The sequence below is a fragment of the Myodes glareolus genome, chromosome 1, assembly GCF_982192425.1.
Source record: "Myodes glareolus chromosome 1, mMyoGla1.1, whole genome shotgun sequence".
Taxonomy (NCBI): domain Eukaryota; kingdom Metazoa; phylum Chordata; class Mammalia; order Rodentia; family Cricetidae; genus Myodes; species Myodes glareolus.
This window is the reverse complement of record NC_142026.1, coordinates 34,963,312-34,981,783: the sequence shown is the minus strand read 5'-3', so window position 1 is coordinate 34,981,783 and position 18,472 is coordinate 34,963,312. Positions and strand designations below refer to the sequence as shown.

General features: G+C 55.6%; 1 protein-coding gene across 1 annotated transcript in view; it reads right to left on the bottom strand.

Moving 5' to 3' along the window:
• Positions 1–57: 57 nt before the first annotated feature.
• The window catches only part of Gpc1 (glypican 1), a 29,554-nt gene continuing 11,139 nt past the window's right edge, over positions 58–18,472 (bottom strand). Inside the window, 11 exon segments of the mRNA XM_048441895.3 lie at positions 58–1,696; positions 1,698–1,856; positions 1,858–1,913; positions 2,199–2,303; positions 2,306–2,373; positions 2,617–2,750; positions 2,849–2,956; positions 3,059–3,189; positions 4,052–4,217; positions 4,863–5,254; positions 7,268–7,426. Coding sequence (XP_048297852.2) covers positions 1,682–1,696; positions 1,698–1,856; positions 1,858–1,913; positions 2,199–2,303; positions 2,306–2,373; positions 2,617–2,750; positions 2,849–2,956; positions 3,059–3,189; positions 4,052–4,217; positions 4,863–5,254; positions 7,268–7,426 — 1,493 coding nt within the window. The 3' untranslated portion in view covers positions 58–1,681.

The window sequence follows — 18,472 nt, the reverse complement described above, 5'->3', positions numbered from 1 at the left end:
CCCTGCTGTGGGCACGCCACGTTCACATGAACACAAATGCAGTCTCACCAGTTACGGGAAGTCATGTCCACTGTAGGTCTCCAGCCTTTAATTCATACAAGGACCCAAAGAACACATGTTACCCACTGGCGACACGGAGCCTCATGGAGGAAGGACACAGTAGCTTGGCCACCATCCTGGCTGTCCTGTCCATCCTGGGTGCTGCTGTCCTGACCACGTAGGCACTCACATCCTGGAGCCCAGCTCTGGCTCCTGCCACCCTTGCCTGAGTGGCAGCAGCAGGGCTGTGGCAGGATGGGTACACTCAGGACAAGGACCAACACATCCATGGACCAACTGCAGAGAATACCCATCCTGTCATCCTGGGCCAGGGGACCTGACTACTGGGCAGACCTTGGTGCTGACAGTAGCCTCCCTAACCCAGTGACAAAAAGAAAAAAAAAGGGTGGTAAGCAGCCTTTTCCAGGCCTTCTGCATGTCAGGACCAAGGTCTTTCAGGCTATAGCAGCTCAGCACCCTCCCCCCCCCACAAGGCCCTGGAAGGGAAGAAGGAGCTGTGACAGCCTCAGTAAGCTAGGTGCCCCCCAAGTCTCAAGGTCACAGGAGGATACCAGGATGCAAACGGTGCCCTGAGCCTCTCCAGTGCTGTCAAGGAAGACTGAGATATAGTGCTCAGTGGACAAGGACACCGAGGGTCTGAATGTGCATGTCTGTAAAAGCCCTTGACTGTCAATGCTCCCCCAGCTTCTGCAGGGCTGCCTTGGTCAGGTAGGGGCTCAGGCACCCTCCCGACCTGCAGTACCAGGTCCCATTGACCCTGAGCTGAAGTTCCACCAGTCACCCAGCATCCCTGTGGCCAGGGGACCTTTATAAGTGGGATGGGAGGCTAGACATGGCTGGCTATTCCCCTGAAGTGAGGTTCCTCACGGACCCCCCCAAGGCCAGACTTTGTGAGCCCATGTGAGGGAACAGAACACACCCTCAAGCAGTGTGGCAGAGTTGAGCCTAGTGTAGCCAGGCCAGCTACCACCTCACCTATGCCACACTCAAAGGACACCCACAGTGGGTCTTCTCTGAGGACCACATTCACTGGGCTCCACAGTGGCACAGGGTCCAGGCCTGGTGTGTATGGGAATCCTGGCTGCAGAGTTTCTTCTGAGCAGAGGGTATCATGCATAAACTTGAAGGCCCTGCCAGAGCCTGGACAGCAACATACTGGCAGCCCTTGCAGGCTTCCTGGGGAGCTGCGGGATAGGCCTCAGTTTCTGACATCTGTGGCCCTTGGGGTCTGGTGAGGCGTCCCCATTGGGAAGAGGCGGGAAAGGAAGGCACAGGCTCACTTGAGGTCTTTGATGGGTTGCAGCTAACAGCCACCCTTCTGGTTGCCTCATGAGCTTCCGGGGTGGTGCAGGAGGGTAAGGGAGGAGTGTGCAGCCAGAGGTGCCCCTGAGGTCCCTGAAATACATGGCTTTTGGGGACAATGGCTCACAGCTGACCTGATACGAAATTAAAAGCTAGGGTGACAGCGCGGTCAGACCGGGAGGCCGCACCCCATGCACCCTGCCCCAGTACTCAGAGCTACTGTCTCCTCATCCTGCCCTGGGCCTCGATGGCCAAGGGAATTAAATATTGTCTGTTGCATGTTTTTGGCCAAGACAGTCCCTTGTGGCTAAGGGGATAGTTACCGCCACCTGGGTCCTGGCTGCTGCAAGGACCAAGGTGACAAGAAAGAACAGGAAGAAGCTGTGGGGCTCTGGCAGCTGCAGCTGAGGTCTTCTGTCCTTCCTGTCTGACAGGCCGGGGAGAGCCATGGGTCAAGGGGGTCGGGAGCTGGAGCTCTTCTTGCTGACCCTCCGGGCCACAGGTGTCATCTGGGCAGCCGCCACCACTGCCTGAGCCACTGCCATCATCACCTGGGGAGGACAGGAGGCTGTAGCCGCTCTTTCTACCAGGGACCCAGGTGCTGGGAGACATTGGGAGGCCAAGCCGTGCCGCACCGGAAGTCCCTAGGTCTGCCACCTGCTGTTCCCACCTGACTGGACTTCAGCTGTGCTACAAGACACGGGACCCTTACAGCATTCATGAGGATGAGAGGCTGTGAGGGCCCCTGGCAGAGGAATCTGGAGAGGTCTATACCCTTCCTCTAATGAGCAGGACAGATTTCCGCCCCAACCCACCCTACACCTGGCGGGCCTCACTAGCATCCTGGAAGTCCACGTCATTGCCACCGTAGGCTCCACGCAGACGGTTGGTCATGATCTTGAGCTGCATGATCTGCTGCCGGATGGTCATGTCAGGCTTGTGATGTCCACTTCCACTTCAGGGTTGTTGATCTGGTTGGCCAGTCCATCACCCATCACCTCAGGTAGGTACCTAGAGCAGGGCAGCCAGAGGGCCCACAGTTCATTACATTAGCTTTTGCAAAGGAGCTGAACCATGGCGCATCGTGTATCACACCCTTAGAGCCGATGAATTTCCGACATATTGGTAACCCATGCAGGCCCCACGGTAGCGGGTATGTGCTCATGCTGGGAGCTGGTGAAGGTGTGTAATCCTCTAGCCCTGTTTCCCATGCTCTGGGCATTTGTGAGGACGTGGCCAATGGTGGATACCTACCGACCCTTGGATATTCCGTTCCAGCAGCGGTCATCACTGGCAGGGCTCATGGCCATCTTCTCACTGCACAGTGTCCCTGGTAGGCTGATCCAGAAGTCCTGAATGTCTCGGAGCTGGGTCTTGGCCTCAGAGACCTGTTGGACGGCAGTCAGACCAGTGAAAAGCCAGGGGGCAGATTGCCTGTGTCCCCTCCCACACATAGGGCTCTAGCCACTGAAATGGTGGAACTTACCAGCTTTTCCAGAGTACCTGTGGGGGCCTTCTCCTGCAGTGCTAGCTTGCCACGGCGACGCTTCTCCTCAGACCCAGTGACCTTAGGGTTTCCACAGCCCTGGATGACCTGCAGAGATACCAAAAGAGGTCTGGAGGGATAGCAGGGTTTCTCAGGCCCGGATCTGGATAGACCCTCCAACGCTCACAGTGGCCCCCAGTCCTTACACACCTTGGCTGTGAGTGTGTCCTTGTTGTCCTGGAGAGCGTTGATGGCGTCCGCCAGCCACATGTGTACACTGCCAATGACATTCTCCGCACCCGATGGGCCCCAGAACTTGTCAGTGATGAGCACCATGGAGTCTGGCAGGGGTGTTAATACATAGGCACCACACATCACATATGCACGTTAATAACACACAGACTTGACAGCACCAGTCAGAGGTACTGGTCCCAGAGATTCACAGGAGCTCACACCCAGACTAGAACAGCTCACCCTCGCGAAGCTCAGAGTATTAACAGTGGATACCCAGAACCAGTGCATAGGTTTCCGCGAACACACAGGACATTTGGTAATCTTGCTGGCCTGGTTCATGTCCATATATGGCCATGTTAGCTCATGCAGGTATTGAACATGCTCGAATAGCTTCTGGCCTACTGTGTGCCCCCATAAGCTGATACGTATGCATGTGGATGTGCCTCATAACCAGCTCCCGTACACATGAACTGTGGATCTGCACGTGCATGCTTTCATACAGCACAGATGTAACGTGTCAGATGGATGATGACCGGCATACTAACCAAGCTCATGCCAGCTATGTACCAGTGTCAACATGTATGCATGCTAATGTGCCTTACAGCAACAGTGATTCATATGTATCGGCATGTGTGTATGTCAACTCACCTTCTGCCAGTACATGTAGGCACACCTGTGACTGGCAGGGAGAGCCTGTGCACACCACACAAACGCCTATTGTGTGAAGCACACATGCATGCCAGCTTGCACACGTTAGTGTATGTACATGCACGTACAGGCTTGACACGTTTCACCTATGTGTTGGTGTATATGCATGCTGAGGCGGTCATTCAGCCACACCCCTTGGGAAAATGAAGGAACCTGTCCCTTGACCCCCACAGACCCAATCAAACCAGGGGCTCCTGTATCCCAAGGACCCCTGTATAATGCTCCTAAGGACAGGACAGGCAGCCCGGGGGTAGGGCTCACCCAGGAGGTTCCTCCATTCAGCATCCAGGTCGGCCTGGTTGGCAAGGCAGCCTTTGAGCACATTTCGGCAATAGTCGGGGCAGGGCCGGGCACCAGGGACTCCCCGGCAGTGAGCACAGTACACCAACTTCATGACGGCCCGAGAACATTCTGGGGCCAGAGGTACCTGGAGAACAAAGGCACCCTGAGCCTCCCTGTGGTCCTTGTGCACCTGGTCTCCAGCTACCCCTAAAGAAGCACCAATATGAAGGGCTTAGGTACAAGTTAGGACATCTGGGTTCTGCACTAACAGGCTATGGGACTTTGCCTAGGCCGTCTCACGCCAACAGTCCAATGGACACCGGGGCACACTGCTGCCACTAGGCTTCACGGTGGACAAGGAAACCAAGGCCCAGAGGTTGGGAAGTGACTCGCTGGACCAAGCAGAGATGGGGAGGGCAGTGCAGCTTAAAGCTGGTGCCCTCCCCATACCCTTCCCCACGTGGGTCTGCTGTGCGCTGCCCCATTCTGTGCGATACCATGCTGGCCTGCCGGGCTTCGGCTTGCTCAAGGCCCAGCGACATCATTTTCTCATTTCCTGTTTCCTGAACCCAGCAGCCCACCGTCATCATTTGGCTAAGGACACAGGACTGGCCGGCAGATGGACAGAGGGCTCACATCTGAAGACCTGCTGTGTGAGCAACCGAGAATGGGCTGCAGCTAGGAGGCTGAGGGCCCGAAGGCTCGGAGGAACAGCGCTGAGAGGGTAGGATACCAAGCGCCTAGGTGCAGCATCAGGGACTCCCAAGGGTCCCTTGGGCAGTATGTGTACCTGGGCCACCTTCCGGACTACATCACTGGCCACACCCAGGCCCTGCACGAAGGAGCGTGCTGCCACAAAAGCCCGGGTGGCCCGCAGGCGCAATTCCCGTGGGGCATCCCCGAAAGGCCGTAGGGCCTCTGCCTGCTTGCCCAGGCAGTCCAGGTAATCATCAGGCAGCAGAAGCTGCGGGTGCAGCTGTTTGAAGAGGCGCTCCAGCAGCCGGGCCCAGAACTCGGCCAGGGTCTCCTCCAGGTGCAGGTTGGCGCCGCGGTAGTAGAGGCGCAGCTCAGCATACAGGTCCCGGAAGGCCCGCGTGTTCTGCGTGTACAGGTCCCCAAAGGCCCCTGGGAAGGCATCCTGCAGCGTGCGCTCCGAGTCATTCAGCAGGCGCTGGAAGTGGTCTGTGTGCAGAGGAGAGTCAGGACCCCTTGAGGCGGGCTATGTTTCTCCGCCAACCTGCTAGCGGGCTTGGCAGAATACCCCCTGCTTTTCGGAACCTGCTTCTAAAAGCTGGGCACCACATTGCAGAGGGTTCTGCAGCCTCTTTGGAGACCTCTCCCTCACTAGCGGTGCAGAAGTCAGGGCTGTGCTCTCTAGGGACATAGGTCTCTAGCTGGAGCTCCAGAGGTCATTTTTGAGTTGGGTCTTAGGAACCAACAGATGCTGAGATTCAGTGATTCTGGGAGGGGCCATAGTAGAGGTGTGTCGGGGGACCAGAGTGACCCTAGCTTACCTGCCAGCTGTCCTGTCTCTCCCACCCTCCCCTCAAGGCGTCCAGTTGCCCTAGGCAGCCCTCCTCCTTCTTGTGCTCTCCAGCAAGCCCCGCCCCCCCCCCCCCCCAGCTTCTCAGGTTTCTGGAGCCTCAGTCCTCAGACCCTCCTGCAAGCCAGCACCTCAGACAGATGCTTTCTGGGGAGGTGTGAACATGTGCACCAGATTCTAAGTTTCAGAGACATGTCTGCGGTGGCATCCTGGCATCCACTTGGCAGTGGCATATCTTCTGAGACTTAAGGTCTGTGACTGCTAAGCAAGCCCCTCCCTTCCATACCGAGCAACAAGGGACGCTCAGCAACAAGTGTCAGAGTATGGTTAGGGGCTCTCTGATATTTTCTGGGGTATGAGTTAGGGGTTCTCTGATATTTTCTGGGGTATTTGCTGGCATTTCCAACCTCTCGAAGCTATGCCCCAACTGTGGTTAGACTCAGTGTCCCTGCTTTCTCTCTACACTTTCACAGTTCCTGCTTCCCAGCTCCACCCTGTAAAACTACGCTAGTTTCGTTCTGCGCTCTACTTGCTACGCGCTACGGGAACTAGGCTGAAAGTCTAAAAACACACAAACAGAGACAGACAGAGATAGATAGAGAGATGGGGCCACGGGACATCCTTAATACAAGAATGCCAAGAATGACCTCCCCCCAACACCATTCCCAATCTTGCTGGGGGCCTCCACCTGTAGCTCCTGTGCCACTACAGGTCGGTTCACGGTTCGGGCACTAGTCTGGCGACTTAAAATCACACGCACACACAGACAGACGGGGACACGGGTCATCCTTGATACAAGAGTGCCAAGAATGTCCCCTTTAATGTGTTCAGGGGCAGCTTATGTAGTGCTCTGGCCCCGCCCCAGATCTCAGGATCTTTCCACTGCAGACTCATCAGAACCCATTGCCCTGTCACCAGGGTCTCATGCTCAGAGCAGCTGCAGGCTGCTCAGAGCAGAGAAAAGCAAGTTGTTAACAGGAAATTCAGGGTCTGGAGGTCTGCAGTCCCCAACACCACCCCACTGCGGGGACCATAGCTTTGCGTGGGCCCTGTATCCCTTCTGAAGACAGCAAACCTCATTGCTTACAGGTTAACATTTTAGGGGACGCCTTTGATCCCAGGGGCACCATACAGTTCCTGTAGAACATGCCATCACTGTTTGGCTACTGTTCTCTGTCCATGTACAGTGAGGCCACAGGAGGGGTTCATTTAAAAAATGATGCTAAACAGTAGCTGTTTGGCCAGTGACCTGGCCTCTTGAAGCAGGAGCCTTTGGACCCTGGCCAAGAGGCAGTCACCTCAGGGCAGGCCCTGCACTCTTTCCACCCTCAGTTTGAGCTCCCTGGCTAGGGGATGGTAGCTGGGATAGTGGTCTATCACAGACCCCCGAAAAGTGCAGGTGAGATGCAGACCAGCCCCCTGGAGGTCCTCAAGGGAACTCTGCTTGGGACAAAGTGACACCCCAAGAGCAGCAGTTCCCCCTCTGAAAGGCAGGCCCATTCTCCCCAGGGCTCTGCCAACAACTTGGGTTCACTGTTCCATTCAAGTCCTGCAGGAAGAGGGAGATCCCTTTGCTGCTATGAGCCATCCAAATCCTGGCCTTGGAGTTCTGCCCCACACCCACGAGTCCCTACCCTCCGGCCCCTACTCACCGTCGATGCCATGCAGCTGGGTGGCCAGTGTGGCCTGCAGGGCACGGCTGCTGTCATGGAGGGCAGTCTCTAGCTCCATTCGGCTATGGTTGGCTAGGTTCTCCTCCATCTCACTGGTGCAGCAGGTGTAGCCCTGGGGGCAGATCCGCAGGTGTTCACCTGTGGGATGGGAAAGGATGGTGTGACGGGGAGAAGTGGCCCAGGATGTGATGCCCAAGGCAGAGACAGGGACAGGGTAGGGCAAGGCTGGGCTCCTGTGGCCCTGACCTCCCAGGACCCCGATAAGACTTGGGGATGGGGTACCACATGTGTTCTAGAGTCATCAGAGGGGGGTATTGTGGGGCATATCCCAGCATGTCAGGTGCACAAGGACAGCCATTTTAGGGCTCCCAAACAAAGAGCCAGCTTGGACCTTGCAGAGAGAGAGGGAGAGTCTGCCTGACTTAGGTTGGAAATCTGGCAGAGGATTTCAAGCCTGGCAGAAGCCTCGGCCCGGGGGACAGAGGGGAGGAAGCCAGCTTCTTCTTGGCCCTCCCCAGTCTCAGAGGCCACCTAGTTCCACACGTGATGGACAGACAGTGGAGTGTCCGGTGAAGAAGGTTCTACAGGGCCAGTGGCAGCATCCTGCCAGACCCTGGCTACCAATGTGGGCTGAAGAAAAGCATGTTCTCTGTGTGCAGGCACTGTGTCCCAGAGGCTTCCCAGTCCTGGCCTAAGGCTCCCACCCAGCTGGTTACATTCCCAGTTCTCAGAGGTCTGGCTGGAGCTCCCCGACTCCACTAGCTATCCGTGGCTGCTGTGCTGAGGTGCCAGCTCATGCCGGGCTGCTGTGCTGAGATGCCAGCTCCTGGTGGCCCTGCAGTAGCACCATTCAAGACAATATTGCTTCCCACTTGCAGACAGAGGGTTGCTTTGGGCCTACAATCAGCTGTGAAGTGTCCACCACGGAGTCCTTACAGCATGTGCTAGGCAGCTTCATACCCAAGAGAGCCTCCTGGCATCAGAAGAAATCCTCAGCGAGATGTGTTAATCCCTCTGTTAAGGTTACAGTGACACCTTTTTACAGGGAATCCGAGGCTTGGAGATTAGGTTTTGTCCCAGTGTGTGTGTGGGGGTCTCTGAGTTGTTTAAGACCCACTAGGCCTGCTGGACCCCAGTCTGTCCCACTTTCTCCTCACAGGTCTCTGAGCTAGAGAAAGCCCCCCCCCCCAGACTGGCTGAATCAGACAGAGGAGAGGTGGAGGTAGCTGCCCTGGCTTAAGTGGAGGATCTGGGAAGAGGGAGGGGCCAGCAGGGATTGCAGAAGCATCCCTCAGCCAGGCATGATATTTCAGCTATAGGGCTGAAACCAGGAAGCTGGTGAGATGCAGAGATTCCGGAGCCTGGAGCAGGTGCCAGGGCTGGCCCCTGGACGTCAAAGCCTGCCTCGCCTTTTCCTTGCTGATGGATTGATGGGAAAGTAGGAGAGGACTGGGAAAGGTGAGATGCTGACGACTCCAAGATGTAACGTTGCTCGATGCTGTGGGGGTGGGGTGGAGGACTCTGAGGAGAGCCGGAGGGAAGTGGACAGCAACAGTGTGTGTGGGCAGGAACCTGCTACCTCAGGAGGAGATCATTGTGTGTTGGGGGATGCCTACGACCCCTCACCCACCTGAAGCCACTCTAACGAGTCCATCTCGTGTAAGTACAAGCAGTTGTGTGTGCTGAATGGGGTTGGCAGTGCTGCGGGGTGGATCTGTGTGTGGCCTCTGTGACTTTAACCTGACATGGAAGAGACCTATCCCCAGGTTCCGAGGCTACCTTGAAGTGAGGGACTAGGAGGAGGTGTCGGGGGTAGGAAAGGGCAAGAAGAGCCAGGATGGGTGGGGGCTCTCCATCCCTTTCCTACCCCTCAACCCTGGCAGTCCAACCTCTATCTCTGCTCTCTCAGTTTCAGGTTGAGATCTTGGCGTAGAGACCCCGCCTCCTGTTCACTGAGGTATGGGAGCTGGGCCTCATCCCAGAACCCTCTGGGGACTTCCGCCTCACGAGCTGAGGAGTCCCATCTGGTCTCAGAGTCCCCAAAGGCCCACAGAGCAGGGCAGTGGCTGACAGCTGGTAGAAGAACAGACAGAACTGTATTCTGAGTCAAGAGTTCTTGGGGGAGTCAAGAAAGAAGGAAGCCAGGGATGGGAGGCACACACCTCTGGCCCTCTCATCACTCCCCTACCTGTGCCCCACCCTGCTCTGACCACTCTGCTTCCTCCTCCTGCCCAGGGTACCTGCCCCTTACAGGGGCTGAAGGTTCTGGAAGCAACATGTTACCAAGCACCAGCCTCAAGAGAGGGCTGGTGTAGGGCCCATAGAGCTGAGAGCTACAAGCCTGGCAGAGATGAGGACCTCCCCATGGGTCCCCTGCTCTTTTGGAGTAGGGAGGGCTTGGCAGAAGGTTCTCAATCAGTGAGTATGCTGCCTGCCCTACAAGGGGCAGGACTGAGAGCAGGACCTTCCGCTAGCTCTCCTCCAGGCCATGGCCTGCTTGGCTAAGGAGGGATAGCCCACATCTCTCTTTCTCTCCCTGAGTAGGGCTTTAAGGCTACATGCTGTGGTCACTTCTACCTGGGGATCCACCCATGATTCCAGTAGTGAGCTGAGGAACATTCCCTGAGGATGGAGGTTGCAGGTGTGAGTATGGGGTATAGGGGACATCCTGGATCAGCTGTGACAGGGGCATTCAGGGCAAAGGCATATGTGTGGGCCTAAGATTTCAGGTGGAAAATTCAAGGACCAGGCTGCACAGGAGAGCACCAGCAGGACAGAAGTGAGCCCCTCCCACTGTTCCCTCTCCTGACATCCTCCACCATCTTGGTGGACCCAGCTGCCACCCCTAACCATGTATATGGGAGAATTAGACTGAGACAGCAAGAAGGGAAATAAAAGCACACACTCAAGAAATAGGCACTGGCCCCACTCCATTGCAGGCTCTGGGTGAGTGGGATGCATGAGATTCTTGGCCAGCCACTATGAACATTCCCCATTCAATCGCCTCCCCTTGTAGCCCCTTGGCTCTGCCTGGCCACCTCGCCCAGCCAGCCCGGTGACCAGCGCTGTTCCAGTTGCCCCAGCACCGCCCCCGTCCCTCCCTCCCTCCTTGGACAAACACGGGAGTGAAGACACGGAGCCAGAGCCCGGGCACCGGCCTGAGGGCCCCGGGCAGGCTGGGCCAGGCTGCCCAGAAGCCCATGCAAGGCAGAGCTGCTTGCTGGGGGGTGGGGGGGGGATAAAAGACAGGAGGCTTTCTGGCTGCCTGCTGAGCCCCAGCCCCTGAGACTGGGGCCATAGGTGACAGGCACTCAGTATCAGAACAGCAAGGGCAGGGTCTGCAAAGCTGCCCACACCTCCAGAAAAGCACTGGCGTACATCCTGGGTACTTGACCTTCTCTCAGTTCAATCCCTGGAGAAAGGTAATTTTCTACCCTAAAGGGATAAGCCCACCAGCAGCTCCCTCCTTCCCAGTCCTGAAGGTGGGTGGGGACAGCAATATTGCTACCCCAACCCACCCATCTCTATCAGTCAGAATTTATTTCATTCTTCCAGATCTTCCCTTCCTTGGTTTTTGGGACATTCCCCTCCCCTGGTGCCCCCAGGTTTTATTTGGGGGAGGGGGTTGTTTGTCAGGTTTTCCTCACCCTAATCTCCTTTCTAAACCTTGCCCCCAAACCCAAAGCACCCCCCCCCATTCCAGGACTCTGGCTTCTAGTGACACCCAGCATGGCACCCCATTGCATCAAACCCATAGGCAACAACCTCTTGTCTTCCTCCTCCCGGATTCTGGCTGCTTGCGTATCCCCCACCCCCACTCTTCTCCAGAGCAGACAACAGTCTGTGGCTGCCTACCTTTCAGGGGTCACACCCTCCTGCCACCTGCTGACAGCTGCAGCTCCTGCTCCTCCCCGACAGACACAGCCCCCCTCTTGGTCATCAGTAGTCACCCTAGGGCTTCAGCATCCTGAGGGCATTTCAGATGCTGTCCATAGACCTCTCTGACCTGACCTCTCCTGACATCTCAGAGACACAATGCCCTGAAACCCTCCACCCTTCTCAAGAGACTGGAGTCAGACCATCTCCTCAAGCCCATTCCTCCAGAAGCTTCCCTTGTTCACAGGACGCTGAAGAAATGAAAAACCTGTTTCCCTTACCACCTCTAAAATACTCTCATTTCAATGTGGACAACTAGCTTGCATGGCTTGGGGCAGTGTAGGAACACACAAGAGGACAGATAGTTCTCAACACCACAGCTGCCACAGCCAAGAGAGACAGACCCACAGGCTACCCTCCTCTACCCAGTGCTGGCTCCTAGAACAAGCCTTTCTGTTGCCTGATAGGTCAGGAAAAGTAAACCAGACCCCTGTGCTCCTGGGTTCTTTGCAGCTCCGGAGGCTGAGGGTTTCTCTCTGGTGGCAGAAAAGCAACCAGGAGCAAATGGCTCAGCTTTCTGAGGGACTACCCGCCTCCCAGGAAGGATCCAGGGGGCCTTCACTAGTTCCTGTTTCTGTTCCCCAACAAACCTGAACCTGGCTAGCCCCTGAGGGTCACACCCGAAGGAGGGTATTTCAACCCCATCTCTGAAGTTGGAAAAGCATCAAGTACAACCCTTTGCCTTCACTTTCAATATGCCCACCCTCCTGGATGCCACTAGGACCCCCACACCCCTGCCTCAATTTCACCCAAATGACAACATCACCAAGAAGATCCTTCATCACGCAGGGGGCCCCCTAACTGGGGGGCATCGGCTGCTGGTACTTCTATGGGCTCGGTGGGAGGGATCATCTCCGGGCAGGCAAGGGCTCCTGCCAGCTGCCTCTCCAGCATCAGGCGATGCCCAGGCGAACAAAGCCTAGGCGACACCTGCAGCTCCCACCTCTGCCTCCTCCATAACAGAGATGGTTCTGCGCAGCTGGAGCCGGCAAGCAGGTTTTGCAGATGCCGGCGCTGGTGCTGGCGGCGCAGTGAGGAGGGGGCGCTGCTGCAGTGGGTGCGGCTAGTGCGCGTAGTGCTGAGCGCTGCGGCAGGCAGAGGGGGCACTTGGAGGGGGGGCTGCGGCAAGCAGGAGATGGAGGGAGGGGAGAGAGGGCGATGTGATTGGCGGGGAAGGGGCTTGCCGCAGTGGGCGAGGCAGATATGAGAGGAGGAAGGGGTGTGCTAAGGCTGTAGGGGGATGGGCTTAGCGGAGGAAGGGGGGCTTGCTGCAGAAAGGGGGCTGCGGCAGCCCGTGGGGGTGCAGAGGGAGGGATGGGTTAGGGAGGGGTAGCCAGGATGGTGCAGGACAACTTCAGGGAGATGGGGATGGGTCGAAGGTGAGGAGTTGGAGAGACATGAATGGAAATTGGGGCTGGTGACAGAGGTCTTGATGGGAAGGAGATGAGACATAGATAGGCTGTAGTGAAGCTGAAGATGAGAGGTGAAAGCGTGGGGGAGGAGGAGGAGGCAAATGGGAATGGTGATAGAGATGGCGGCTAGCCTGCCACCAATTTAACAGGTACCATCCTGGCCTTAAGACCCCCTTCCTGGTTGGCCGCTCCAGCGGTGTCCCCAGCTGTGGACGCACTCCGGATGGCAAGAGCGATTCCGAGTGCCAGTGCAGGGGCCCGGCAAATGCAGAGCTGCAGGACTCAGCAGGAAAACCCAGGATGAGGCTAGGGGTGCCTGCCTGCGCGGTGGACTCTGCAGCCCAGGGCAGCGGCAGTCTTCACTGGCACACACAGCTGAAGGCGGCTCCCTGGGACGCGCCTCCTCCCGCAGCCTTCACTGGCAAGTCAGCGCCGCCCCTGTCTCCCTGGAAACAGTAGGCGTTTGCGGTCCCCCCACCCCCACCCCCGCTCCTGCCTGCGGTGATGCCCCGCATTTCCGAGGACTCAGGGATTAGGCCTCTTCCCGCTAGCTCCAGGCCAGGGGTGAGGGTGGGATGGGGCGGCGGGTGCTCTGGCTCATTGGCCTCAGCAGGGCAAATACTCATGAGAAACTAGGGCTAGCTAGCAACGGAAGTCCAGAGATGGTCAGATTTCTCCCCTGGAATGTGATAGCTGGCTGCGTTGAGGAGGTCCCTCTCTAGCAGAATGCCAGATCTCCCCTGCTGTCTGAACTCAAAGGTCAAGTCTCCCAGTCCTTCCTAATCTCCCCTGCAGTGAGGACCCATCCCCATTAGGTCCTGTCCCCAGTTCCCTGAGGCTTCTCTTAGTCTAACCAGACAACTTAGCCCCATATTCCTCCCAGACCACTCTGTCTATATCCCCCCCTCCCCCGACAAGGGCAGCTCTCTCTCTTGATCTTCTCTCCTTTCCAGCTTTTGATTCCAGTTGGGGAAAGCCACCCTGAAATGTATAGATTCCTTCAACCTTCCTAGTCTCACTGCTGGGGATACAGGAATCTGCTGGGTGAGCAGCTGTTTGATGAAGTAGAAAGGGTTCTACCCCGAAACCCTAATGGCTGCCCCCTAAGTTACCTACTCCCTGCCCGGGCCACCCAACCAGTGAATGCCAGGTAGGAGATGTCTCAGCAGGGCAAAAGGTCCCACATGGGCCAAAGGTCTTGCCCCAGTATTCATGGCTCATGCTATGGTCTTGGAACACACTGGAGATAAAGAAAACCCCGTGTTTATGTCTACCAAGACCACGATCCTGTGACCCGGCTGCAGGGCAGAGCCCACTCAGAGCTCGAGGTGCTGCTTCACCAAGTCATCAAACCTCAGCCTCGCCTTCTGGTTCACAATCAATCCCCATGTGGTGCAGAGTGCGGATTCAGGCAGCATACATGTGAAATGGACAGGTCATGCCTGTGGTCCTGGGCTCTACACTGTTTTCTCATCTAGCTGACCCACCAGTCCACTTCTGGGCCACAGGACAACTGAAGAGGCCGACGAGACAGACTGGCCCTGCTTCAGATGTGTCTACATGGAATAAAGGGACAGAAAGCAGGCTCCTCCTCAGGACTGTAAATACCAGACTAGTAGAGGTGACAAAGACATGCCACCATCCAGCCAGGATGGAGCCCAGGGCAAAAGCACGGGACCATGGGCAGCCACCCTAGCTGTTCCTATGGGCCTGGTCGCCACCTTCCTGGGCCTATCTTCTGCTTCCCTGCAAAGGTTGCTCCCATCCTATTCCCCAGGAAGCTTCACTTCCTTTTTTCACCTCTGCTGAGCAGGCAAGTCAGCTCTCATGCTAAAATACCTATAAATACAACAGGTAGGGGCACCTTTGCCCAGCGTGGGCACTTCTGGAGCGAGGCTACCACTAGAAACAACTCAGACCTTCTTCTAAGAAGGTACAAGAGGCAGGTCAGCCAGCAGCTTGTGCTGGAAGGGCAACTCTTCTAAAGGAAAACATTTCATTGGGGTGGCTTGCTTACAGTTTTCGAAATCCAGCCCATTATCATCATGGTGGGACATGGCAGTATGTAGGCAGGTAACAGGAAGTGGTCTGAGAAACTAGGCGTGACTCGAGCATATGAGACCTCAAAGCTTGTCTCCACAGTGATACACTTCCTCCAACAAAGCCACACCTCCTAAGAGTGCCCCCCCCCCTTTGGGGGCCAGTTTCTTTCAAACCACCACAGGGAGGAGCTCCCATCCATGAAGGCTCTTATTCCTAGCATCTGGTCAGTGTCACACAAACAAGGGGTCAGGGGTGGTGTACAGATAGCCAAATCAACACACCCAAGGTCAGTGGCTGGGAATGGCCATGTGTCCGGCGTTGTGAGCAGTGTTGGCCTCCCTAGAGTCCCATCCCAGGGGAATTCCTGGGTGGAAGGCAAAGACTGCAGCAGGAGCCAAGGTGCTTCGCGAAGAGGCAGCTTCCCTAGGCTGTGCTGCCCACACGGCACCTCTGTCTGTTCAACAAGGGCATGGATGTGGCTTCCAGGTGTGGTCCCACCCTGCCCTGCAAGCACAATCAGAGTAGGGTAAAGGGAACTAGAATGCCAGTTACATTTTATTTTTTTTGCATACATTTATAAGTGTGTGTCTGCACGCACGTGTGTGTGTGTGTGTGTGTGTGTGTGTGTGTGTGTGTAAACAGGTGCCAGAGAGCAGGTGTGGTCAGAGGACAACTCGCAGGAGTTGGTTCCCTCCTTCCACTATGTGGGTTCTGTGGAACAAGCTCAAGTCATCAGGCTTGGTAGCAAGCACCCTTTACTTCTCACCCACCCACCAGTTATATAGGAATCTCAGATACATAATGCATTCACTTTTCATACAAAATTTGACTCAAAAGAATTCAGAGGGTTGTGTGTGTGTGTGTGTGTGTGTGTGTGTGTGTGTATCAAACAGACACAGCAGTCACAGAGCGAAAAGGTAAAAGCATGTCTGAATGGAGAAACCATAAAATGGAATTCGGCTCTGTTTCCAGAAAGGAATTCTGACATACTATAAGATGGATATCATGCTCAATGACAGCAGCCGAGTGAGATCCCCAGGGCTGTCAAAATCACAAAAGACAGAGTAAAACTGCATGTCAGAAGCAGGGAGCGGAGCAGAGACCGTGTGACTTTCAACTTAACACAATTTAGAATCACCTGGGAAGAGGGCCTTAGTGAGGTATTATTCAGACCATGTTCTCCTGTGGGCATGTCTATGAGATCCAGTCCACTGTGGGCAGCATCATCCCCTAGGCTGGGTCCTGACCTGAGTAAGAGTGAAGTAAGCTAGTTGTCAGCAAACAAGCTGTCAGCATAGACACATTTGCTTCTCTCTGCTCTTTACTGTGGAAGTGATGTGTCCAGAGGTCTGATTTCCCCGTAATCATGGATTATATCCTGGAAATGTTAAGTCAGACAAACCCTCTCCTTCTCTAAGTTGCTTTTGTCAGGGCGTTTTTTTTTTTTTTTTTTTTAACCATAGCGATGAAATGAAAGCAGAACAGGAGATTAGTGTTTAATGGGGACAGAGGTTCAGTTGGTGATGGTGGGAAGCCAGGCACGATCTACCCAGTGGAGTGGTCTGCCTTTTCACTGTTGTGTCTTGCAGTCCTTTGCAGGATGTATTGATTAGGCTTTTTTTTTTTTTTTTTTGTCAACTTGACACAAGCTAGAGTCATCAGAGAAGAGGATGCCTCAATTGAGAAAAAGATCCGTCTGTAAAACATTTTCTTCATTAGTGATCAATGGGGGAGGGCCCATTGTGGGTAGAGCCACCCCCAGGCTGCTGGTCCTGGGTACTATATAAAAGTAGGCTGGGCAAGCCACTGGGGAGCAAGCCAGGAAGCAGCATCCCTTCATGACCTCTGCATCAGCTCCTGCATCCAGGTTCCTGCTCTGTTTGAGTTCCTGACTTCAGATAATGAAGAGGGATATAAAAGTGTTAGCAGAATAAACCCTTTCCTCTCCAAGTTGCTTTTTGGTCATGGTGTTTCACTGCAGCAACAGAAACCCTTGGACACGAGGTGTGGCCTAACTGAAGTCCACTGTCCCTGGTGGACATCCAACCAGAGGGGATGACTGAGGTCCCCAGCAGTGAAGTGACTTACCCACAACAGACCTCAAGGCTTAATGCTGTGCTTTCCCCTGGCCCAGGCTTGGCTGGTATGAGAGACCTCTGGGACCTCATGGAGCCTAGCAGTTCTAGGAATACAGATGAACCTTTACCTGCAAAACCAGGGCAAAATGGGCCTTGCCGGGAGCCAGATGTGGCCAGGGTACTGGTCGGCACAGCTCCTGTCTGGACCTGACCAATCTTTCTGAGACCTCAGGATGTTAGCAAGTGCCTGTAAGGCCCTGCTGGGAGGGCCACCTCTCCTGCCACTGGAGACAGTCTCACAAGTCACCCCAGAAAGGTCCCTCCCAGACCCACCAATCTCTTCTGGGACTCCTATCCCAGCAAAGTCTTGTCTTTGCCATTTACATAGTCACTACTCTCCAAAGGCCAGACTCCCTCTGGGCTCTAGGATCATGGGATCACTCTGCCTCCTCATCTCTCTTCTCAGGGATGCTCACACAGCTGTCTTTTGAGCTGGTGTCTTGGCCCCACCTTGTCTAGGCCCAGGCTCTTGTCAGTGATTGCTGGCAGGCAGAGGGACATAGGGATCCAGTGACACTGCTACGTCGGGGTGGAGCTCAGGACAGGCAGCTTGGCTCCCCGGAGGTAGATAGTTGAAGGAAGGAGTCAGCCCTTCCCCAAGGGAGCAGCATCAGGGCTGTGTCAGGGCCATGGGATCGGCTACAGAGAGGCCCTCCCTGCTGGCTGCTACCTGCACAGGCCTGACAAGAGGCTGGTCCCTTGACATTCTCCTGTTCCCTTCTGCCTTTCCTGGGACCAATGCTCCCAGGGGCACCTTCTTGGCTTCCTTCCTAAAAGTCAGCTTTTACTTGCTGGTCTGCCATCCACGCAGCCCTGTCCCCTCTGCTGCTGTATTCTGGGGACACTGCTCTCTTTGTAATTCCTGGATTCCCATGACAGGACCAGTGAGAAGCAGCTGAGTGGCTGACATGGTTTCAGGAAGGAGCACTGTGGGAGGCTGGCTAGGATCTCTCCCCTGCATCCAGGACCTTCCTGCCCCATGGCTCCTTAGCCTCTCTAGATGCTGGCCCCCTCTCTCTATTGAGGTTCCCTCACTCATAGCCTGTCTGGAGAAAACAGTATTGGGGAGGAATGGGCCTCCCTGTTCTCCAGGAGGGGCACAGAACACACATAGAGGTACAACAGTCAGCGCCAAGTCACACAGCCAAGTGAGCACAGAGTTAGCTCTTGAGCATGGGTAGACTAGCTAGATCCAACGGACCAGGACTGAATTCTGTGTGGGTGTCTCACAGTGCGTTGATAATAGCCACTGAACAGGTCACTGTCCTGAAGAGGTGGTTCTTAGCCAAGGGTGTGGTTGTCTCCAACAGGCCAGCCAAACATTCCTTCAGAGCCCAGTTTCACTGTGCCAATGCCCACAACAGAAACTGCCCAAGACCTTCCACCCACACGCCTTCTTCTCTCCATTCTGCATGGCTCAGATGCCACTACGCTGACCCCGGACTGGCCACTCTGCCAAACAGAAGCTCTGGAGGTTCGGGTACAGAACTTGGGCTGCATCCTGACACCCAGAATGGGCTCAGGGAGTTCTCCAGGGAGGAGGTACAGGCTAAGGCACCCCACACTGGGTTCACAGAGGTGACTTCCAGTCTTGCCCTGCTTTAGAGACAGGCACTACACTCTCAGCCATTGGTATAACCACTACCCTTGTGTGT